At 37.3% G+C, this 24935-nt stretch overlaps 1 protein-coding gene across 9 annotated transcripts in view; it reads left to right on the forward strand.

The window, feature by feature from the left end:
* The window catches only part of THOC2 (THO complex subunit 2), a 103533-nt gene that overhangs the window by 28933 nt on the left and 49665 nt on the right, over window positions 1-24935 (forward strand). For 5 of the 9 annotated variants that reach the window (XM_060291975.1, XM_030844917.2, XM_060291972.1 and 2 more), the window contains exons 8-13: window positions 6264-6430; window positions 9522-9572; window positions 16312-16404; window positions 19416-19571; window positions 20179-20351; window positions 21605-21800. In XM_060291975.1, the coding sequence (XP_060147958.1) occupies window positions 6264-6430; window positions 9522-9572; window positions 16312-16404; window positions 19416-19571; window positions 20179-20351; window positions 21605-21800 (836 nt within the window). The remainder of the gene's footprint in view (window positions 1-6263; window positions 6431-9521; window positions 9573-16311; window positions 16405-19415; window positions 19572-20178; window positions 20352-21604; window positions 21801-24935) is intronic. The other 4 variants (XM_060291973.1, XM_030844922.2, XM_030844923.2 and 1 more) reach the window with 1 other exon arrangement.

Genomic DNA, 24935 nt, shown 5'->3' on the forward strand with positions numbered 1-24935 from the left:
GACAGAACTGATATCTGGTTTGGGAGGCATGCATTATTTAAAAAATAAATTTATTTATTTATTTGGCTGCGTTGGGTCTTCGTTGCTGCACGTGGGCTTTCTCTAGTTGTGTCGAGCAGGGGCTACTCTTCGTTGCAGTGCACGGGCTTCTCATTGCGGTGGCTTCTCTTGTGGAGGAAGGGCTCTAGGCTCGCAGGCTTCAGTACTTGTGGCACGTGGGCTCAGTAGTTGTGGCTTGTGGGCTCTCTAGAGCTCAGGCTCAGTAGTTGTGGCACATGGGCTTAGTTGTTCTGCGGCATGTGGGATCTTCCTGGACCAGGACTTGAACCCGTGTTCCCTGCATTGGCAGGCAGATTCTTAACCACTGTGCCACCAGGGAAGTCCCGAGGCATGCATTTTAGATACACTTATATTTCAGGGTACTTGGTCTGATCAGGAGAAATCCTTATTTATCATTCTATAGTTAAAAGATAGTCATTTGCTCCCTAAAAGATTCTGGCACATCAAAATGTTTATGTCCTAAATAAACAGTATATCCTATCAGATAACCTTGGGCTGTTTACTGCAAGAAAGCAAGGAATAGGAACCATTATAAGTCTGCCTGGTGTTTGTCTGACAGTAAGCTTGAAAAACTTAACAGGAATGGATAGTGATTATTAGTCCCTTGAGCTGCCATATCATAGATGCCTCACAAATGATCCCTGCATCAAGATGGCAAAAAGCATCTTTTAGAAATTAGAGGAAAGGATATCAGAGATGGACTCTTTGGCCGTGCCACGTGGCTTGTGGGATCTTAGTTCCCTGACCAGGGATTGAACCTGGGCCCTCGGCAGTGAAGGCGTAGAGTCCTAACCACTGGACCGCCAGGGAATTCCCAAAGATGGACTCCTTTGATTGCTGAACTAAACTATAAGCACCCTACTCTTCTGAATGCCCTTCAAAAAAGTAATAGCTAGGTGTTCTTTTCTTTCTTCTAAATTAGTGGTCAGCAAACCTTTTCTGTAAAGGATGAGATAGTAAATATCTTTTTCCTTTTGGGTCACATGGTTTTTGTTGCAGCTACTCACTTTTGCCATTGTAGTGTGAGAGCAGCCATGGACAACATGTAAATAAATGAGTGAGTCTGTGTTCCAGCACAACTTTATTTACAAACATCGAATGTATTTGACCCATAGGCCATGGTATGCTGATCGCTGCTCTAAATCAGAAGTTCTGGCTAAAAATTAGTCATGGAGCTAGCTTACTTGTGTGTGTTTGTTTGTTTGTTTGTTTATTTATTTAGCTGGCTGTGCTGGGTCTTAGTTGCGACACGTGGGATCGTTGCCATGTGCAGGATCTTTGTTGTTGTGTGTGGGATCTTCAGTTACGGCATGTGGGCTCTTAGTTGCAGCATGTGGGATCTAGTTCCCTGACCAGGGATCGAACCCGGGCCCCCTGCATTGGGACCGTGGTCTTATCCACTGGACCGTCAGGGAAGTTCCGAGTTTGGTTTTAGAGACTGAAAATGGTTCTTCCTGGTTTTGGGTTTAGTGGTCCAGGATCTTTTTGGCCTTGGCTCTCTGATCCTTTCCTTCTCACCCAGAATCAGAGCCCTCTTCACCAAACCTCAGGACCTTCATTTGTCGCCTGGTGTCCAAGATTGTAGATTTGGCTGGAGATGGGGAAGGGTGGGGTGAGAATCTCTCCTCCTTCAGTCTCACAAGTCCTCTTGGTTGCTTGTTAAGTGACCAGAGAAACATTAAAGACAAAATAAAATCCCCAGTCAAATGATTTTATTCTTTGGTAGATTATGGGACATTTAATCACTTTGACTACATTATCTTGAGTGTACTTAGTATTTTGTCTTTGGATCAGTATGGATATAAGAGCCATTAAGCCTTGAAGCTTCTTATCTTTTAGTCAACTCTCTCCTATCCCTTGGAAAGGGAAACCAGTTGACTGCTTCCTTTCCCTAAGGTTTTGCTTTATTGGAGTTTCTTTACTATACACTAGTTATGAAGAAGTTGTTTATCTCTACTATGAAAAAGAAGACAGCGATTGGTGTTCTCAAGCGTAGTTGTTTTTACAATTATACTTTTATTTTGTTGGGTGCATCTTGGCTCTCTGGTTCTTGCCTTGAGATGTGCAGTTTTTTGCAAATACTATTTCTTAGAAATAGTCTAGCATAAGTTATTAGTCTGTTTTAGTCCATTCAGGCTTCTGTAACAAAATACCACAGACTGGGGGGCTTATAAACAACAGAAACGTACTTCTCACGGTTTTGGGGGCTGGAAGTCCAAGATCAGAGTGCCAGAATGGTTGGGTTCTCATGAGGGCCCTCTTCCGGGTTGCAGACCGCTAACTTGTTGTATCCTCACATGGTAAAAGGGGCAATGGAGCTCTCTTTTTAAAGGGCATTAATCTGATTCATGAGACTATGCTCTTATGACCTATTCACCTTCCAAAGGCCCCACTTCCTAATACCATCACATTGGGCATTAGAATTTCAACATATGAATTTTGGGGGTACAAAAAACATTGAGACCATGGTATAGCCTGTTTCTAAAGTAATTCTACATGCCAGAGCCAGATCATGTCCTTTTGTTCAAAACATGGTTTTTCTTTGTCTTGTAAGGTTTATTCTGTCAGGAACATGATGGTTGACGCTATCATTCTGTTTTCTTGTCTGAAATGTACAGGCTGGACATCTCTCCAAGTCACGTTTACAATATTACCTTGGCCTTTTTGTTCCTGTTAAGAATCTCAATTTGACCTATTCCTAAAAGAACCGTTGTCACTTTTATCATATTTTTGGCCTCTAGTTGCAATTACTTGCTCTAATATACTGGCCATCTTGTCCATCTTTGGGGAGCCTTCAGTTACTTTTCAATGCATTTTTTCAAAGATGTATCATCCAAAAGGTGCGAACTCTCCTCAAGGGTAGGGAAGGCATTTTATTAATCTCTGTATCACAAGCACCTGGCACTTAGTGGGTAGTTATTTAATGTTTATTTAAATGAAGGAATGAATCCATGGCCATTACAAGTCTACCATTTAAAAATGTTTCCGCTTCCGATATGGTTCCCTGTTTGTCCCTCAAAAGGCATGTGTGTGTGTATATTCCTTAATGTAGCTGGTGGTAGAGGTAGGGAGCTAGGCTTATGATCTGTCTCAAGGTCACATGACTGTTGATGCTTGGGCTGGATAAAAGCCTTTTTTAAGATGTTTGAGCACAAGAGTGTCTGTTCTACCACAGCTGCCATTAGAAAAAAATTATTTTGGACGTTTCAAGCTTACTTATTGTTACTAAAATCTTGTATGTGAAATAGCTTAACTGTTATTTAGCAAATCTCTAAGGTTTCAAAAATGGTTTTCTAAGTCCTTGGTTTGGCTACTTTTTCCATATTATGTAGCATAGGTCATTCCAACTGATTGGACTAACCTATGGCACCTGAGACATATAATAGAAAATTCCTAAGCCAGTTTTTCTTTTGTGAAAGATACAAAGGTTATCTATTATAAATAAAAGTTGCATCCTTTTTGTGTAGGTTACTACCTTAAATTGCCTCTAGAAAGCAATTGGTAGTTAGTTGACTGTACAGATCACTGTTAAAATAGCCTTCATGGAATAATACTGTTTAAACAAAACGTAATGTCAATGGTTCATATTGTAGCACATTGAAAATACAAACTTTAAAGCAATGTGAATGAAACACATTTCCGTGTAACATGTTGCTGTTCTAGTCCTTATTCACAAGTTTTGTGGATGTAGCATAATGGGTAATTATAAGCCAGCCATTTTTTCAAAAGTGTATTCAGTGTATCTTTTGTCCTCTCTGACAGAGTAGAGCATTATTCATTTGTATTTAGTTGATTAAACTTTTATATTTAGTAAATATAGGAGCAGTTATAAGGTTGGAGAATTTGCTAGATCCTACTTCTATAATCTGTTGTCAGTGGCTTTTTTCCCCAGCTTTATCTAGGCATAATTGATATACAATAAAATGTGCATGTTTGAAGTGTACAGTTTGAGTTTTAACACATGTATACACCTGTGAAAACATCACCACAATCTAGATAATGCACATTTCTATCACTCCCCCCCCCCAGTTTCCTCTTGCCCATTTGTATTTCATTCCCCCCGTACTTCCTCTTTTCTCCTCCCCAGGTAATCAATGATCTGCTTTCTAAACTATAGATTAGTTTCCATTTTCTATAATTCTTTTATAAATGGAATCATATAGTGAGTTTTTTTGGGGGGGTCTGGCTTATTTCATTCAGCATAATTATTTTGTAATTCATCCATGTTGTTGCTTGTATTGGTAGTTCTTTCCTTGTTATTGTTGAGTAGTATTCCACTGTATATTCTACAAATATACTGTACTACAGTTTGTTTATCCATTCACATGTTGATGGCTATTTCAGTGTCCTATTATAAATAAAGCTGCTGTGAATATTTGTGTACAAGTCTTTGTATGGACATAGATATTTTTTCTCTTGAGGTAAATACCTAGGAATGAAATGGCTGGGTCATATGGTAGGTGTTAAGTTTAACTTTTAAGGAAACTGCCAATTTTACAAAGCAGTCGTACTGTTTTACATTTTTTATTTCCACCAGCAGCATTTAAAAATTCCAGTTGCTATTTTGGAGTCACTTGTACATTCATAAGCCATACTTTTTGGGGGTGCAAGGACAGGCAAAAATATTTAGACGTTTTCTTCCCAGAACTTTAGGTAAACATCTCTTTGGAGAATTTATGAAAGCCTGGAGCTCTTTTCAGTAAGAGATGATCACTGTGTTGTTCCTTTCTTTCCTTAGTATGAGAGAAATGGAAGAAAATATATTCTTAACTTTGCGTTTCACAAAAAGAGGAAAGAAATACTTCTTGTATTTGGAGAGTTTGGTTTTCTAAGTGATTGCTAAGATACTGCAAATTAGACATTAGTTTTATAGCATTTAATATACTTAAGTGTGGAGATAATAGAAGTAACTCTGGAAATCATTAATAGGATATATAAGAATTTTCTTTGAAAAATCCTCTAAGTCATCCATAAGGTGTATAGTGTTTAGACCTAACGTCTCTCCCTAAGTTAACACAGTTGTTCTTTTTCCTCCAGCATTAGAAGAAATCAGTGTTTATTTGCTTGCCCCAGATGAAGTGGTTAGCTTGCATTTAAGGGCTATGCCTAATGAAAAATACGTAATTAAAAATACTAGAATTCCATTCAGCTTGATGCACAAGGCATGAGGGAACTGATATAAACTGAGGGAACAGCCGATTGATATGCTCACTCTGGGTCATAAGCATACATTATATTGAGAGGAATGGTGGGTGGAATTGACTATATCATTTAAATTCTCTCTTTTGTTTATTTTGCTGTGTGTAAATGGTTGCATTCTCAAATTAAATGCACGTATGATGTGACTGTGCTATAATATAATTATGGTAACAGCTGAAGCTGAATGCAAATAGAGGTAATAATGTATTAATAGTAGGGTGGCTGATAGGAATGTTTATTAAATTCATGTCTGTTGGCCCTTTTTAGCTTACCCTAGGAGATTAGCAAGGATAAGTAGCCATCGGTACCTATTAAGTGCTTCTTTTCTTTCCCTTTCCTGCTCTACCTAGATTGTTTTCTTCCTTCTCTGTTTGCTTGTGTTTTGTCCCCAACTCCTTGTATTCTCATCTTTTTAGTATTAGCAGTATACCTGTTTTCCTTTAGAATGCTGCCCAAAACTATGAATGTACAATTACGTTTTGTTGTATATGTAAGATAAATTAAAAAATGATTATAAAAATCGTGCTCTACTTTCATGAACCTGAACTTTTAACTCATTTGTCAACATTCCAAGCACTTCTGCATAAAACATAAAAAAACCTTTAGTTGCCTAACTTGTATTGTTTGATTTTCATATTTTGCTAAGAATTAAAAATGTGAATCTCTTTCACTAGCGTGAGTAATCAAGAACTGATGAGATGATGTGGCATAGAAGAAATTTCACTTGACTTAGTGTCACAGGTCCTGGGCTCCAGCCTAAGCCCTGTCATTAACCCACTTTGCAATCCTGGGCAAGTCATATTTCTCATCTGTAACATGTGGGGAGTAGCCGTGATGACCTTGAAAATTATGAAGATTTCCCTCTGGGGCAGGGGAAGCAAACTTGTAAAAGAAGTTGTTTTTAAAAACATTTTTATTTTATGTATGTTGTCCCTGAAGGTTAATGGCTTTTCTAGAGATTATGTATAATCACTTTTGAATTTGTGTATATCCATCTGTTGCAGGATGCTTTAATCTGGATCCCAATAGAGTTCTGGATGTCATTTTAGAAGTGTTTGAATGCAGGCCAGAACACGATGACTTCTTTATATCTTTATTAGAATCTTACATGAGTATGTGTGAACCGCAAACACTGTGTCATATTCTTGGGTTCAAATTCAAGTTTTACCAGGTAAAGAACAATATGTGTGTGTGTGTGTGTGTGTGTGTGTATGTATGTTAATTTTGTGATTTTATATGTAAAATTTAATTTGAATTTTATTTCTTAATGACTGGTTTTAGCTCAGCCATTCTAGCAGAGGGGATAGAAAAAACTACATTAGTGGTATGAATGATGTGATGTGAAAGCCTAGAAGAAAGCATAATACATTTTTGCCTTGAGAGAGATGGAGTCAGGGAAGACTTCACAGATAGAACCTTTTTTAAACCTGGTCCTTGAAGGATGAGTAGGAGTTTGTTGAGAGTTGTCTGTGCAGAAGTAACAAATAGTGTGTCAGTGAAGACGTGGCAGTGTGAATGTACGTAACATATTGAAGAAATGGTACATAGTCTCATGTGGCTGGATTGTAAGATGTGGGGAAAAGAAAGGATAGGAAGTGAGGTTGGAAAGGTTGGCATAACTTTAGATTGTCAAGGGCCTTGAACACTGTGTTGACTTAAAATTTTATTGTACAGGTAGTTACCATTGGAATTTTTTATGGATGTGAATAAATTCTTGAGGCATATCTTACATCATTTTTCACTTAAACCACCACAGTAGTTATCTTGCAAATCTATGCCTCTGATTATTTCTCTTTCAATCCACCTTTCATATTATTAACTACTGTTACATTCTGAAAGAGATCGAATTGACTCACTGTTTAAAAACCATTACCTGCAGGATGAAATTCAGACTTTTAAATGTGGCAGAAAAGGCTCTTCCCCATCTAGCCCCATTCTTTCTTTCTAGCCTCATCTTTAATGATTTTTTCCCTCAAACCTCATATTCTAGTCATATTCAGTTACTAGCCATTTCCTGAACTTAGGTGGGGGCATTGCTATGTATAGACCTCTGTTTACATGCAGTTCTTTATAACTAGAAAACTGTTCTTACCCACCCCCTCTCGCCTATCTTTTCTTCATCTTGTAAACTCTTATTTATTCTTTAAGATCACGTGCTACTTGTGCTATAAAGTTTTGGTGGGCACTTCACCCGTGCATAATTAGTCACTTCTTAAACTCTGTTCTCATAAAACTTGACACAGGCTTCTAGCACTTATCAGGTTATATTAGAATAAACCATGTCTGTCTCCTTTGCTAGGTTGTTAGTCATTTAGGATGGTCTATATTTTACTAATTTCTCTGGATTAATTTATTGCTTAGCCTATGGTAAATGTTCACTAATTACTACAAATGAGTTATCTATGTTTTAGGAAGATAACTCTCTTGATAGCATGGAGGATTTTAATGTAATAAGGCCTCTGTTGCCTTTTTGGTATAGCTTTCCTAATTTGTCTACCTGCCTGGGATATTCAACTAGTCAAGAAATACTCATTTATTGAGTTTTTAGGGTATGTTGTTGCTTTGCTAAGCATTGAGGATACTCTGGTGAAGAGTGTCTATTCCTGTCCTCTGGAGCTCAAGTTCAGGATAGTAAGACAGTTTTCTTTTAGGATTCTCAAATATATACCACCTACTGCCTTTGCTTATCTTCAGTTTTCCATTTCTCTGGAATGCTCCAGAAGAGAAATTAGATCAGAACTAAAAGCATATAGCTTTGTGATACCAAACAAGATGAATGGCAGGGTTTTGGGGCAAGAGCATTTCACCTTGGTTCAAAAATTAGTGATGGCAGATGTTCCTATTCCTACCAGTAGCCAGGGAGTCTGCTCTTAGTACAGAGAAAGAGAAGTTCAAGTGTTTCATCACATTTTAAGAGGCACCTTGATTGTTTTGGGTTTGAGAACATGAAGCCGACTGCTAAAGTGACAGGGTAGCTGAAATTTAACTTGGGCACGATTAATTAGAATATAGGTTAGGGCTTTGCAGATTGAGGTTTTCAGAGCATATTGCAGTGAATATGGATGACCTACTGCTTAATATCAAGTATTGTTAGTTGAATGTGAGTTTCAGAATTAAAAATTTTTACATGAAAATATTCCTCATAATGGTAACACTTTTTGAGCTGAATTAAAATATCCATGGGGGTTGACCAATGTTAGAATGATCCTTTTTTTAGTAGATAATGGGGCCTTTGTCTTATATAAGAAATACCCAGCCAAGAAACATTTGATTTAGAAGTGACCTATTATTGGAAAGAGTAACCCTTGTATTGCTCTGTATAACACCATTCCCTTATTTCTCTTGCCTGAGCTATCTTGTTTTGAGAATCTGCAGTCTTAAGGACCACTGCGGGCAGGGGAAGAAATGTCAGGGATTTTAGGTAATTTGTGGTCTTGGGAGGTAAAGTAGGAAAAGCCATGAAAATAAAAAACTGCTTAGGGCATGTAACCTGGGGAATTGGCTCCTAGGCGTGTGTGCTCACCCTGTGTATTGGTCCCTTGCCTAACTCCACTCCCCCCTCCCCATCACTATCTGAAAATGTTTACTCCCACTGACCATAACCCATGTTTTCACCAGTTGGAAATTATTTGGATTAACAGGCTTCTTTTAATTTTTTCCCTTAATGCTTAGGACTTCTAGGCAAAGGTAATTATTTCTGCTATGAAGTCAGTGAGAGTGATTTTAATTCTGGCTTCAACCTGGGGTCAGCTATACTGGATGTTTTGACTTGGAAGGGTGGTACAGATGTAAACAGTTTTAGGGCACATGACCAGTTTGGAAAATTGGGCAGGTATGTCTGTTTGATTCTCCTAACAGGGATCGCTACAATAGAGGGTTTAGGGACAGCATGAAGGTCAGCACAAAGGGCAGGAAGAAAGGACTAACTAGAAAGTATGAGGGTATTGAAAGACAAACTTGGCTGGAGTTGTCTTGCCACAGGAAAGAGGAAGGAGATGATGACTCTCACCCTTGATTTCTGGATTCAAAACACAGTAATAGTACCATGGTCAGGCACCGTTATAACCCCACATTTATTCATTTAAGAAATATTGACTGAGTACCTCTTATGTGCCAGGTAGAGTGTTGTGGGTAGGAATCAGGAATTCAGTTTTGGGCATGTTAAGTTTGAGATACCTGTTAAAGATTTAGATATCCAAGTGGAGATGTTGAGTAAATAACTGGATATTTTTTTTATAAACTTATTTATTTGTTTATTTTAGTTTTGGCTGCATTGGGTCTTCGTTGCTGCGTGCTGGCTTTCTCTAGTTGCGGTGAGCGGGGGCTACTCTTCACTGTGGTGCGTGGGCTTCTCATTACGGTGGCTTCTCTTGTTGCGGAGCATGGGCTCTAGGCACACGGGCTTCAGTAGTTGTGGCTCGCGGGCTCTAGAGCACAGGCTCAGTAGTTGTGGCGCACAGGCTTAGTTGCTCTGCGGCATGTGGGATCTTCCCGGACCAGGGCTTGAACCCGTGTCCCCTGCATTGCAGGCAGATTCTTAACCACTGTGCCACCAGGGAAGTTCCAATAACTGGATATTTGGATCTGGTGTTCTAGAGAAAGGACTGGGCTAGAAATAGAAATGTGGGTGCCAAAAGCACATAGATGATATTTAAAGTTGTGATACTGGATGAAATCATCAAGTTGGATATAGAGACATAAGAGAACCAAGGGCTGAGCCTTGGGGCACTCTGATGTTAAAGGGCCTGGGAGAAGAGGAGGAACCAGCAAAGGAGGTATAGAAGGAACACATACATATAAGGAAAGAGGAAAACAAAAAGAATATAGCATCTTGGAAGCTAAATAGAAGAAGGAATGATCAATTCCGTTAAATATCTCTGATAGGTCATTTAAGATGAGGACTAAAAAATGGTCATTGGATTTATCAGCAGGGAGGTCAGAGCTAGCCATATTTGTAGAGTTTGGGTGGTGTTAAGAGAGAGAATGGGGAGAGTGGTATTGGAGACGATGAGAACAGACAACTCTGTAAAAGAGTTGCTACAAAGAGGCACAGACAAATGGGGTGATAGCTGGTAGAGGAAGTGAACTCAAGATTTTTTTTTTTGAAGATGGGAGAGAGAATACATTTATATGCTGATGGGAATGATTGCATAGAAAGGAAAACTGGTGATGTAGGAGAAAGAGGAGAGAATTATTGGATCAGTGTTCTTGAGTAGGATAGAGAGAATGCAGTTTATGGCATAAGTGATGGATGGAGTTTAAATAGGAGCATAGAGTAATAACAGGTGGAAAGGCAGCATATGTGGGTACAGTTGTTGGTAGGTGGGTAGATCTGATGGTGAGAATTTATAGAAGTCCTATTGATTGCTCCAGTTTTCGTGCTGAAATAGAAAGCAAGGTCATCAACTGAGAGAGAGGATGAGAAAGGAGGTATTGGAGCTTAGGAGAGAAAGTAGGAAATAGTTGTGTAAGAGAGTGGGAGAGTGAATGGACAAGAGAAATAGAGTATGATTGGCCAGCAGCATTAAGGACCCACTTAAGGGTGGATATGTGAAATTAGTACTTTGAGGAGTTGTAGCTATTGGTAATATTAAAGTTCAGGATATGGAGTGAATGGCTGAGATAGGGTACAGGAGATCTTTGGAAGAGTGGGATTCAAGGAACTGAGAGACCAAGATGATGGAAGAATCACTAACGTGTATTTGAAAATCTCCAAAAATTAAGAAAGGAATAGAGTTGGAGAAAGTGAAAGTGAATCAGAAGCTAAGATCATTCATTGCTAAGTGAAGGGCAGTGACCCAGGAGTCCACAGATGACAACAATAGGACATAAGTAAAAGTGGCAGAGTAGAGAACTCCAGAGCTCTGTCCCTTCATGAAAACAACTAATGAACTGGCAAAAAACTGAATCGACTTTTACAGAACTCTGGAATTTAGTAAAAACATAAAACAACTAAGGAAAGGTTTGATGAAGAAAGAAGCTGCTGTTTGGGGTAAGAGAGTACTGTGATATTTTAAATTGCCTGCCTACTATCCCTCACACCCAGATTGATGGTGGCTGTGAAGATAGAAGCCTGCACTCCTAGTACAGATTGCTAATGCCAGAGGATATAAAGAATTGTTTACAAAGAATTCAGCCTATCTGGCTGCTACCTGAAGGACTGGTGCAAGGGCCTGTCTTTTTTTTTGCCTGATTGGGAGCATCCCTAGGGCTGGGGTGGCTTTTTATTTTTAGTTTTTTATTTTATTTTATTTTTTTTGCGGTACGCGGGTCTCTCACTGTTGTGGCCTCTCCCGTTGCGGAGCACAGGCTCCGGACACGCAGGCTCAGCGGCTATGGCTCACGGGCCCAGCTGCTCCGTGGCATGTGGGATCTTCCCGGACCGGGGCACGAACCCGTGTCCCCTGCATAGGCAGGCGGACTCTCAACCACTGCGCCACCAGGGAAGCCCTGGGGTGGCTTTTGCCAAAAACATTTGAAGACACAACTATTGGCTTTAGCAGTCTGGAGTAAGAGACAACAGTCAGACAAGCAATAGAGAGACTGAAAACCTGGGAAGGAAGAAGTTGGATAAGGAGATACACAGGGGAATAAGGGCTTTAGAAAAGTTCCTGTATGTACCATGGAATCAGAAGAAAAAAAGGCCAAGCACATGCCCAGAACTGGATGCATGCTCAGAAAAGGGCTGAGAAGACCCTAAGCTTTTTCCTCTGGCTGGCCTTCAGGCTCTACACAAGCAGGAAGTGAAGACTAAGGCAGAATTGTAAATGGCCCAGCTAAGTGTTGAGGAGTGCCCTAACATAGAGCCAATGTGCAAAGACTGGAAGAGTATTTTTTTCTTTTTTCTCTTCAGGCCTTTAAGAAATGCAAAACACTAGCTGACCACTAAGCTAAAAAGAAACAGGTTTCAGTGGCCACACACAATAATAGTATAGACTTTACAAAATGAGTTTAGAGAAGTCACTAAACAAACAACAATAAACCACAGTAAGCAGCATCAACAAAGCCCATAGAGGGGGCAGAATCTGATTTTCAGAGTTGCCACACAGTATTCAAAATGTTCAGTTTTCTGCAAGAAATGATGAGTTACGCAAAGAAACAAAGTAAGGGTCATTCATAAGAAAAAGGAAATTAATAGAAACTGTCCCTGAGGAAGCCCAGGCAATGGACATACTAGATAAATAATTTAAATCAACAGTCCTAAATATGCTTATTATCTATAGGAAACCATGGGAAAAGAACTAAAGAAAACCAGGAAAGCACTGTCTCACCAGACAGAGAATATCAATAAAAAATACAGAAATTATTTTTTAAAAAAAGGAACCAAACAAATTCTGGAGCTAAAAGGTGTGATAACTGAAATGAAAATTCACTAGATGGGTACAACAGCAGATTTGAGAAGGCTGAAGAAACAATTAGACAACTTGATAAGTTAATTGAGGTTGAAAGGAGCAGAAACAGAAAAGAATGAAGAAAAATGAACAGAGACCTATAGGACACCATCAAGTGTACCAATATGTGGGGAGTTCCCTGGCGGTTCAGTGGTTAGGACTTGGCACTTTCACTGCCGTGGTCCTGGGTTCAGTCCCTGATTGGGGAACTAAGATCCTGCAAGCTGTGCAGGCGGCCAGAAAACCCCCCCAAAAACGTGTACCAATATGTACATTATGGAGTCCCAGAGGCAGAGGAGAGGGAGAAAAGGACAGAAAGTGTATTTGAGAAAGTAATGGTCGGAACCTTCCCAAATTTGATGAAAAATATGAATCTACACATCTAAGAGACTCTAGGAACACCAAGAGGGATAAACTCACCAGAGACCACACTGAGACACATTATAGTCAAATGTTGAAAGACAAAGAGAATCTTGAAAGCAGCAAAACAGATGTGACCCATTGCATACAAGAGATCCTCAATGAGATTGACAGCTGATTTCTCTTCAGAAGGCAGTGGGATGGCATATATAAAATGCTGAAAGAATGAAACCAAGAATTCTATATCCAACAAAACTATCCCTCAAAAATGAGAGATTATGATATTCTACGGTAAACAAAAGCTGGGGGAGTTCGTTGCTGGTAGACCTACTCTACAAGAAATGCTAAAGGGAGTCCTTTGGGCTGAAATGAAAGGACACTAAGCAGTAACTTGAAGTCATGTGAAGAAATAAAGAACACCGGTAAAGGAAACTTTATAGGTAAACTTTATATTTATATAGTAAATATAAAAGCCAGTATTACTGTATTTTTTGGTTTGTAACTCCTCCTTTTTACTTATATGATTTAAAAGACAAAGGAATAAAACAACAATTATAAATCTGATTGGCACACAATGTATAACACTATAAAAGGGGGAGGGATAGAGATTTATAGGTGCAGAGTTTTTGTATAATATTGAAGCTAAGTTTGGACTTCCCTGGTGGTCCAGTAGTTAAGATGCTGTGCTTCCAGTGCCGGGGAAGCGAGTTCGATCCTTGGTCAGGGAACTCAGATCCCACATGCCATGCTATATGGCCAAAAAAAAAATGAAGCTAAATTGATATTAATTCAAAATAGGTTATTATAAGTTTAAAATGTTAATTGTAAGACTCAAGATAACCAACCACTAAGAAAATACTTTAAAAAATAAATAGCAGAGGAAAGGAGAAGGGAATCAAAATGGCACACTACAAAAAAAGACAGTAATGGAGGAAATGAGAAACAAAAAATAATATAAGACATATAGAAAACAAATAACAAAATGGTGGAAGTCCTTCTTTGTCACTAATTATTTAAATGTAAATGGGTTAAACTTTATAATTAAAAAGCAGAGTTTGGCAGAATGTATAAAAAAGCATGATCCAGACCCACCAAGGTCACGTGACTTTTCTGTACTGTTAAAATTCATTGTAATAAAATGAGAGGGAAAAAAAAAGCATGATTCAACTATATGTTATCTATAAGAAACTTACTTTAAGATCCAAAGATATAAATATGTTGAAAGCGAAAGTATGGAAATAGATACCCCGTGCAAATAGTATCCAGGAGAGAGCTGGGGTGGCTATATAGACTTTAAGACAAAATTTTTTATAATAGATAACAAAAGGCATTATGTATTGATAAAAGGGTCAACCTATCAAGAACGTAACACACAACAGTTAATAAATGTATATGCACCAAACAGAGCCTTAAAATATATGAAGCAAAGATTAACAGAATTGAAAGGAGAAATAGACAGTTCTACAATAACTGTTGGATATTTCCATACCTTACTCTCATTAATGGATAGAACAACTAGACAAAAGATCAATAAGGAAATAGAGGACTTGAACAACACTATAAACCAGTTAGACTTAACAGACATATATAGAACACTCCACCCAACAACAATAGATTACACATTCTTCCTGAGTACACATGGAACATCCTCCAGGATAGACCTTATATTAGACCACAAAACAAGTCTCAATACATTTGTAACATTGAAATCATACAAAATATCTTCTTTGACCACAGCAGAATGAAACTAGATCACAGATGAAACTAGATCACAGCAATAGTGAGGGATAGTGAGTGATAGGAAATTCAGAGCTGGCTGAGCTTTAGGGAGCATGGAGGGAGAATAGTCTGAAAACAACTATAAAAAGCAGAGATGATTCATACCCCATCTCCAGGCCTAGTAGTGTGAGGGGTCTGGGGAAAAGAGCCACCACTTGACTGGGTTACAGTGGGAGTGGTGTTCCTAGTGAGTCTAGTCTTTGTTCAAGTGTCAAGGTGAAGGGGGGAGGAGGGGTTTAGAGGATATATTTAGAGGAGAGGTTCAGGATATATGGGGTTTTGCTGAGGATGGATCATGAATTCCAGAGGATTCCATGGAAGTTTTTTAAGAAGGCTATGGATAGGTAGGATAGGACAGAACAGGGATTGTGCAGAGCAATATGAAGATCAGTTTACGGGAGTTGACATTTGTCCTGAGAGTCAGGGGCTTCTTGTGACTCATTTAAACAGAGATAATGGGAAAAATGAGAATATTCCTGGTGGATTCAAGTCAGGTGGTGAGCTTTTGTGGGTTTGCTTCAAAAGTGTGACCACCATTTGTTTTTAACGGGAAAATGTTTTGATACTAAATAACCGTTTAAAAAACATTTAGAATCAAACTATTGCTAAGTTGAAGACTTATCTGTCTTAAAAATTACAGTGAAACAATGCCTTTTTTATATGATATCTATTAGTTTCGTTAGCTTCATATATTATGTACATAACACCTATCACAATTGTGGGGGGCGCTTACTTACAAAGATCTCATTTTCAGTGTTGAGTAGAAGCAGAACATAGTGTATTGTCACTGTTTGCTTTTTAGTTGCATTTTGCCATTTAATAATTGCTAGTTGTCCTCACATCATTCTTCTATTCATCTGACCCCAAGCAGTTTAAAAATTAGGAAAAAGTTTTCTTGATAGCATTCAAAGATCCTTCTGTTTCTCCGTAGGGTCCATAGGGCTGACCTGGAATTGACCATTCCTTGTTTAAAATGTTGAATTATTCATGTGTATTAAGTATAGACACCTGTTTTGAAGGGGAAATCAGCTGGCAAGCAGATATACTTAGCATAAACCCCAAGAAATAAAAGAATAGGAAGAAAAGTATAAAGCAGACACAGATGGTTCCGTACTTCCAGATTTGTCAGTCTTGTCTATCTGCATCTCCACTGAGAAGTACTTGAAAAACCAAGTTAAGAAAACACACATATAAACAGAAACCCAAAATAGATATTATGCAGTATAAAATCTCATTCTGTTCAAGTTTCAGATTTTATTCAAATATCAGCATGTATTGTAAAATGTGTCCATTTTTGAAACTGCTTTCCTTGTGTTCATCAGATGTGCTAGTGTGAAAAGGGATATTCACATAAATATCTTTGTCCTGAATTTGGATGTTATTTATGATCAGGAAGAGCAATGAAGCTTATTGTTGACCTAGAGTTATTTGATGTAATTGTTCTTAATTATTGGTAGATAAATGGATATGATTTTAGTTGTACTTTAGGCACTAAATAGAAACTTTTCTTTTGTTTTTCAAGGAACCAAATGGAGAGACTCCTTCATCTTTGTACAGAGTTGCAGCAGTACTTCTACAATTTAATCTTATTGATTTAGATGATCTTTATGTACATGTAAGTCCGTCCAGTGGGCTGCTAAGAATATTTGGTTGTTCGTCCCAGGGGTGGGGAAGAGGAGTAGGCAGCCATATATAGCACTCCAAGATTGGTTCTAGGCTCTCAAGTCTTAATTTTTGAAGCCCTATTGCATTACTGCTTTGTGTTTACCTTATAAAGCAAATGAATTTAGTTCATTGGAACCATGGAAATGAAATACCTTTTGTCACCGTTACAGAATTCAAGGTTGGCTATGAAATTAAAGTTCTTAATTGTCGTCAAGGCATACCTCATGGAGAGCGAGGCCAAGTTCTAATCAATGTGGTTTTAGACTTCAGTATTATACACAAATTAGGGGAAATATGAGATTACCTAAATAGTTCTTCCTTCTCACCCACATGTTAATTTTAGGCATTCAGTATGAATGGGGAACTTTTCATATACTTTAAAAAAATGGCTTCTTTTGTGTTTTTACTGGATAATAAATGACTGGTATTGTGCTTTTATTGCTGGATCTAGGATTTAGAGGAGTGTGTATGTGATTATGATTTATGATCTCTAGTTTAGCAACAGCTTAGCCTGTCAATTTGAAAACTCTAGGTTTGTAACATAGAAATTCCTGTTTTATTAAGTTGTGCATTAGGATATCTATGAACTGTCCAAAGCTGACATCATCTTCACCGCCTTTGAAATCACTTCCTTGCCTGTCATTGCATATTGTGGTTACAGAGTTGAATGAAACTTGATCACTACCTTGGAAGCAGTCATAGTCTAGCAAGGGAGAAAACATTTTGCATTATACAATAAGTACTTTATTGGAAGTATTCACAAAGTGCTGTGAGGGCCCAGAATAGATAGTGACCATCTCTGTCTTGGGGGGATTCTGGAAGGCTTTTCCAAACTACTGATGTTGAACTGGGAACTTGATAGATGAGTAGGTGTTGGCCAGGCTTAAAAGGTGGGAAGCTTTGTAGGTAGAATTAACCTAATATAAAGGCAGGAGGTTTGAAAAGGCTTCACTATCACCTTAGGGGAACAGCAGGAAGCTCAGAGTGGTTGGAGCCTCGGGTGGTATGTAGGAGAAATGAGGAGGGAGAAAGAATTAGGTTGGGGACCAAACTGTGAAGGGTTGTTAAGTGCCATGGTAAGGAGTTTGGATTTTTTTTCTTGTTGATAGTAGAGAGCCATTCAAGATTTAGAGTAGAGAAGGGATGTACAAACTGAAAACATGGAAACTTGGTCAGAAAAAGGAGAATCTGAAGACGTAGGTATGAGTTTATAGGCAAGTGTAGACTGGCAGGACAAATGGAAAGTACAAAAATGATGATACATTTATTACTGATATTTTTCAGTTTAACTTTAAATATAAGCAGACTAAGTGTTCCTGTTAAGGTGACAGAGATTTTCACATGGGATTAAAAACCAGTTTATTGTTTACATGAGACGTCTAAAACCTAAGGACAAAGAAAGGTTGAAAGTAAAATGGTGGGAAAAATATACTAGGGAAATTATTATTGTCAGGTAAAATAGAGATAGTCACTTTATAATAATAAAGTTCTGTTTATGGGAAGATATAATCGTTGTAACTTTATATACACCTAATAACATATTCTCAAAATACAGAAGACTAGAAATTGAGAGAACTATAATTAAAAACTTAGATTTAACCCATTGGGGTTAAATGGAGATTTTAGAGGCAATTGCAGTAGACTAGGTAAAAGATGAGGACCTGTGGTAGATATGTGATAGATATATAAATAAAGCAATAAAAATGGGTTTGATTGCCAGTGGAGAGAATAAAGAATGAGAAAAAGTCTCATTTACCTCCTTGTACCAGTCCATAATGCATTTTCTCCCACTCCCCTTTTTTGATTAATGGGATAAAGTCTATAGTATGTGGCTTAATATTTCACTGTGTTTCCTTTTATTATTTACTGATTGTTTACTTTGCATTAGACTTAGCTACTGAAATAGATTATGCATTTCTAGGGGCAGGAATGCTTCTTTTATAGCTCACCATAGTGCCTAGCAAAAGCTACTAAGTAATGGTTTGTTGGTTATGTGTCTAGGTTATTTTACGAAATGTCCACATTAGCCATCTTCCATTTATACAAGATGGCTGAACTTGAGATACTTGATCCTTTGTTCATAATGGAGGGTCAACTATCCACATACTACTTTTTCTTTTGTAATAAACTAGAAACTAGTTTGTGACTTAAGTCAAATAGGTATCTAGAAAATGAAAAGTGAGATGTCAAGCTGTTAATAATTTTTCGACTTGAGATTTTTCATTTATTTTTTTACTTATTTTTTTATAGACATGTAAAGTTTATTTCTAGATCCCATGGAAATTTAATGGAGTTTGTAGAGTTTTTTTTTTATATAACTAGAAGAAAATGTGTGTATTTTCTAAGCATGACAACAGAAGCAAGCAATAATAAAGGAAACCCGTATAAATTATCAGGGCTGCTCTGAGAGCTATACCCATAAGTATAATCTTTTTCTTTTTTGCAGGTTCTTATTATCTGTTTTATACATATTAGTGTATATATGTCAGTCCCAAGAGCTTTTTCATTTAGAGGAATCAACTTTGCCCCTTTATGTCAATCAGTAGTTTACCTCTTCCAAATTGGATCCGTATGTAGTACTTTATTTAATTTGGAGTTTGGCCTTTAAAGGGGAAATCTGTGATATTTTTAATGGAACAGGTACACATCTTCTTGGGTAAACTAATAAATTCAATGGTAAGCATCACTGTTGTAGTATTATATTAATTTAGGACCTCTGACAGACAGAAGAGATGAAACTTTGAATTGCTACCTGAGTTTAAAAGGTGTACAAAATTCAGGTACTTAATCCTGTCAGGTTATATGAAAATAATGGAGAGAGACCTATTTAGAAGGGAAATTATGGTCATAAATAGGCCAGGCTTCTTATTTAGTTTTATCAATAGAGAGTAGATAGTGCTTGCATTTTGGATGTGCAAATAGTATTAGCTGTTTTATGAAATTTTAATGAACCATTTTTAGCTTCTTCCAGCTGATAATTGCATTATGGATGAACACAAACGAGAAATTGTAGAAGCTAAGCAGATTGTTAGAAAACTTACAATGGTTGTACTGTCTTCCGATAAAATTGACGAGCGAGAGAAAGAAAAGGAAAAAGAAGAGGAGAAAGTGGAGAAGGTATATAGTTTATTCTGATAAAATTAACATTGTCTTCTGGATTTAGAATTATGAAATTTAACTTGTGATGGTTAATCAACTTATGGAAGGATAATTTCTTAGTTTTGATTGTGGTGAAACCTGGTTTTTGGAATACAAATTTGCAAAGGTGGTTTTGTTTTTAATCTGATTGGCACCTTCCCAAAAGAGGCTGCAATGTTTTTTCTTATATAAATTTCAGAGTGTATTCTAAATAAGATAACACACGTATTGACTATATTTGTGTTCTGTGTATTAATGTCTCTCCAGCCCTAAAGGGATTCTCAAAGATGGATGAATTCTAGTTCCCTGTGGCACAATAAAACATTAAGTAGGACCTAATTTAATTCCAAGTCTATAAACTGTCATGCTTTGGCTGCTAAATGAAAAAGCAGATCCTGTTGTTATTTTCCAATCACTAAAAAACTTGATTGTACTTTCAGGAAAATAGTGTTGCAGTTCCCATGAATGGCAGCTGTTGTTGACATACATTGTTGTATTGTTTGGCTTAATTTTTTAAATGAAATATATATAAAGATTTATTGGTGTCTGTATTCTGAGTATCTTTGCTGTAATTATTCCTTTTTAGCCACCTGACAACCAAAAACTTGGTTTGTTGGAAGCCTTGTTAAAGATCGGTGATTGGCAGCATGCACAGAACATTATGGATCAGATGCCTCCATACTATGCAGCTTCACATAAACTAATAGCCCTTGCTATTTGCAAGCTTATTCATATAACTATTGAGCCTCTCTACCGAAGGTATGTTTACTGTATGCTTTACTAATTGAGGTAGAAATAGTTTCGGACTACAAAAAAAAAATCTGCATGTTTATCTTGTCTCCTCAAACCAGGCATATATTTTAGTATGTTTTATCAGAAGATAAGAACTATTCACAGAGCATATCAGTTTGGCAGGTATTAATCAGTGAATTGTGTCCTATCATGTAGACCAGGTGTTGCAGAATTTGTGCTGCAGTGTTGTCTAAAAACTGTATGTTAGATTTCTAGGTTGGGTTTGCTCCGTTGAGAGTGAAAACTCCATTCTTCTGTTTTTGACTTTTCCTCCTCTCTTGGGGGGCAGAGAATTCCTAAGGTTTTTACTTAGTGTAATTTTCCTCTATCCTGGGTTGAGTGGCTCTGAGTGAGGACTTTGCCTCTCTGCTTGCCTTATCTCTCCTGGCATATAGGCTGCTGTTCTGGAAATTGGTAGTGCAGCCTCTCTCATCATCCCATAGTTACTGTGTCGACCAGTCCGCTAGCCCTCAGCCTACTTGCAGGATACTTAGGAGCAGTACTGGCAGCAGCTCTGGCTTCAGCCCCACAGATCAGAGCCTGCCTCAAAAGCCCCAGCCTTGTGACTCGTGCATAGCTGCTGGCTGCTGCCTTCAGTGCCACCTGGGCTGTGGACCATGAAGGCTTCTTCTCAGAGAGTGACCCCTGTGACTCCACAGCGGGACACCTGCTCAGCAGGTGAGAACTCTGGGCATGCTGTCCTTTTTAGTGTGACACACCCTCTTTCATTATGCTGCTCACCTTCCCTACCACCACCTACCTCATATTCAGTCTAGGTAGTGGAAGCCAGATTGAGAAATGTTTATTAACTTGAATCAGTGTTGTTATATCCATATTTTTCTGTTTCATCTTTGTGTCTCTGAGGTCCATCCCTTGTTCCCCATTCCCATATCCAGATTCCTGATATTGGCCAAATTTAACTAAAAACAAATTCATATGATGTATGTTAAATGTTACTTGGAATCTGCATTTCTCTGATTTCCTTTTCTTATGCAGTTAATTTGAAACAGTCTCTTAAGCTCTGATTTTTTTTTCAAATGAGTATTGTTTTTGTCTTTTTCTACCAGTTAAATTATTTGGTATAATGAAGTTAGGCACAGTTGAAATAGAGAAAGCAAATATAAGCAAGAAAAGTTTTACTTACTGATTAATATGATTGTGTTAACTTAAAATGGGGTATTGTATAGTTATATATATATAAATTTTCCTTCTTTTTGTAGAGTTGGCGTTCCTAAAGGTGCTAAAGGCTCACCTGTTAATGCTTTGCAAAATAAGAGAGCACCAAAACAAGCAGAGAGCTTTGAAGATTTGAGGAGAGACGTCTTCAATATGTTCTGTTACCTTGGTCCTCACCTTTCTCACGATCCCATTTTATTCGCAAAAGTGGTGCGGATAGGCAAGTCATTTATGAAGGAGGTTAGTAAGATTTTTTTTCTTCCAAGCAGAAAACTAAATTATGGAATGAAACTGTTCTGAGTATATTCTCTAGAAATAAAAAGAAAGTAAACTTCAGAAAAGGTTATGTTGAGTAAGGTTTGGGGAAAGTCAGTTGTGTCCCAACCATTTATATATAAAAACTTAAATCCAGCCAGATTATTAGTCAAGTCCTCCAGATAGGAAAATATGCTTTGGACGTGTGATTGCTTTTTGAATCCCCTTATAAATAGTGGTTAATTCAACATTCTTTCCTCTTGCTTTTCTTCTGCTCAGTTTTCTTGGCTGCAGTTTTGAATCATTGCCATTATTTGTGTGAAGTCCCTTCAACCTCAGACTGTTCAGGATCCATTCTTTTATTTTTTTTAGTAAACTTTTTATTGAAATAAAACATAATACAGAAGGCACACAAACCATAATTGTACAGCTCAGTGACATTTTCCAAACTAAACACCCATGTATCCACCATTTAGATCAAGAAATAGAACAGTACTAGCACCCCAGAGTTTTCCTTAAATGCCCTTCTAATCACTACCCCAAGGGTAACTTTATGTTATTGTTTTTTTTATTGATGTATAGTTGATTTACAAAATTGTGTTAGTTTCAGATGTAGAGCAAAGTGATTTGGCTCTACATATATATATATATATATATATATTTTCTTTTTTTGGGATTCTTTTCCATTATAGTTTATTACAAGATATTGAATATAGTTCCCTGTGCTATACAGTAAATCCTTATTGTTTGTCTATTTTATATATGGTAGTGTGCATCTGTTAATCCCATACTCCCAATTTATCCCTCCTCCCCCTTCCCCTTTGGTAACTATAAGTTTGTTTTCTATGCCTGTGAGTCTGTTTCTGTTTTGTAAATAAGTTCATTTGTATCATCTTTTTAGATTCCACATATAAGTGATATCATATAGTTGTCTTTCTCTGTCTGACTTACTTCGCTTAGTATGGTAATCTCTGGGTCCATCCATGTTGCTGCAAATGGCATTATTTCATTCTTTTTTATGGCTGAGTGATATATTCCATTGTGTGTGTGTGTATATATATATCTATATATACATATATAGATATATATATATACACACACATATATATATCTATATGTCTATATAGATATATATATAGATATATACACATACACACACCACATCTTTTTTATCCATTCATCTGTTGATGGACACAGGTTGCTTCCATGTTTGACTTATTATTTTTTAAAATTAGCTTCAAGTTATAATTTACATACAATAAACCTCACTTATTTTAAGTGTACAATTTGATGAGTTTTGACAGATGTATACAGTTGTGTGTCCACCACCGCAATCATGATATAGGATATTTTCATCATCCCAGCAAGTTCCCTCTTGCCCCTTTGCCATCAGTTCCCTCCCTTCATTGCTGGTTCCTGGCAACCACTGGTAGGCTTTCTGTCACTGTTGTTTTGCTTTTTCTAGAACTTCACATAAATGGGATAGTATAGAATGTACTCTTTTTTTGTCTGATTTCTTCCACTTAATGCTTTTGAGAGTCATTTCAGTTGTTGCACATGTCAGTAGTTCTTTATTGCTGTGTAATATTTCATTATATAGATATAACAGAGTTTATCCATTCACCAGTTGATGGGCATTTGGGTTGTTTCTAGTTGGGGGCCATTATAAATAAAGCTGCTATGGATATTCTTGTACAAGTCTTTTTTGGGGGGGGTGCATATGTTTTTGTTTCCCCAGGAATGGGATTGCTGGGCCATATGGGTAAGTGTATGTTTAACTTTTTGTCAAACTTTTCCAACATGTGTGTACCATTTTGCATTCCTGGGAGCAATGTATATGACTTCCATTTGCTCTACATCCTCATCAACACTTGGTGTTGTCAGTCTTTTAAATTTTAGTCACTCTAATGGGTGTGTAGTTCTATCTTTTGTGCTTTTAATTTACATTTCCCTGATGATCAGTGATGTTGAGCATCTTTTCATGCCCTTATTTGCCATTTGTAATCATCTTTGTTGAAATGTCTATTCAAATCTCTTGCCCATTTTAAATTCAGTTGTCTTTTATTCTCAGTCTGATTTGCCTTGTCATTTTGTTTACTGTCTTTTGAAAAGCAAAAATTTAAAATTTTGATCGATTCCAATTTAACAGCACTTCTCTTTTATAGTTTGCTCTTTGTGTTCTATGAGATCTTTGCCTAACCAAGGTCTTAAAGTTGAAAAGAATACACAATTTCTTTTCAATTGTAAAGCAACGTAAGCAAAAGAATCTAGAAATCCTTACAAGCACAAATGCAGTTTTCTCCAGTGTTTGGCGATTGCACCTAATTTTAATTTTCGACTACAGTAACTATATAGAAAATTTAACAACTGTTGTGTATTAATCACTTGAGACCTGAGATGTTTGATTTGGCTTTAAATACTTAGCTGGTAGATAAATTTTTTTAATGTTAACAAATTTATATTGTGTAAAGGTATGCTGAAGAAATCTGCTAAGTAGTTCATTACTATACATAGTATTTATTATATAGCATATATCCATATAAAAAAGAAGTATAACAGTGTTTCATTATCTTGATCCTTATCGTCTGAAAGGGATGTCATGTTAACTAGTACTTGTTTTTCCCATTGAATCGTATTGGGAAGCATGTGAAGTCAATTTGTCCCATTACTGGTGCTGTTAACATCCATCACTTGGTTAAGGTGATGGCTGCCAGGTTTCTCCAGTGTAGTTATTCTTTTTCTCTTTGTTGTTAATGTGTATCCTGTGGGGAGATACTTTGAGACAATGTAAACAGCCTCTTTTTCATCTTACCTTTACCCACTAATGGTATTCTTTTTTTTTATGCTATTCTTTTTCATTGAAAATCTTAATGTTCAGATCTCTTGTTCTGAAATTCTTTCTTTGGCTACAAATATCATAAACTTGTAAGCAGGAGACCGAACATCAAACTTGTAGAAGTCCCGTATACAGACATATGTATAAACATATACAGATACAATATTGTTATCAAGATACACAGGTGCTAAAGCTGTTACTCTTCCACTCTGCCATCTCCATTGCAGCCCTCATTTATCTCTGTTCTATCAGAATTGTGTCTGGTGCCTGCCCCTAACTCTAGT

This window comes from Globicephala melas, chromosome X (assembly GCF_963455315.2).
Source record: "Globicephala melas chromosome X, mGloMel1.2, whole genome shotgun sequence".
Classification (NCBI taxonomy): domain Eukaryota; kingdom Metazoa; phylum Chordata; class Mammalia; order Artiodactyla; family Delphinidae; genus Globicephala; species Globicephala melas.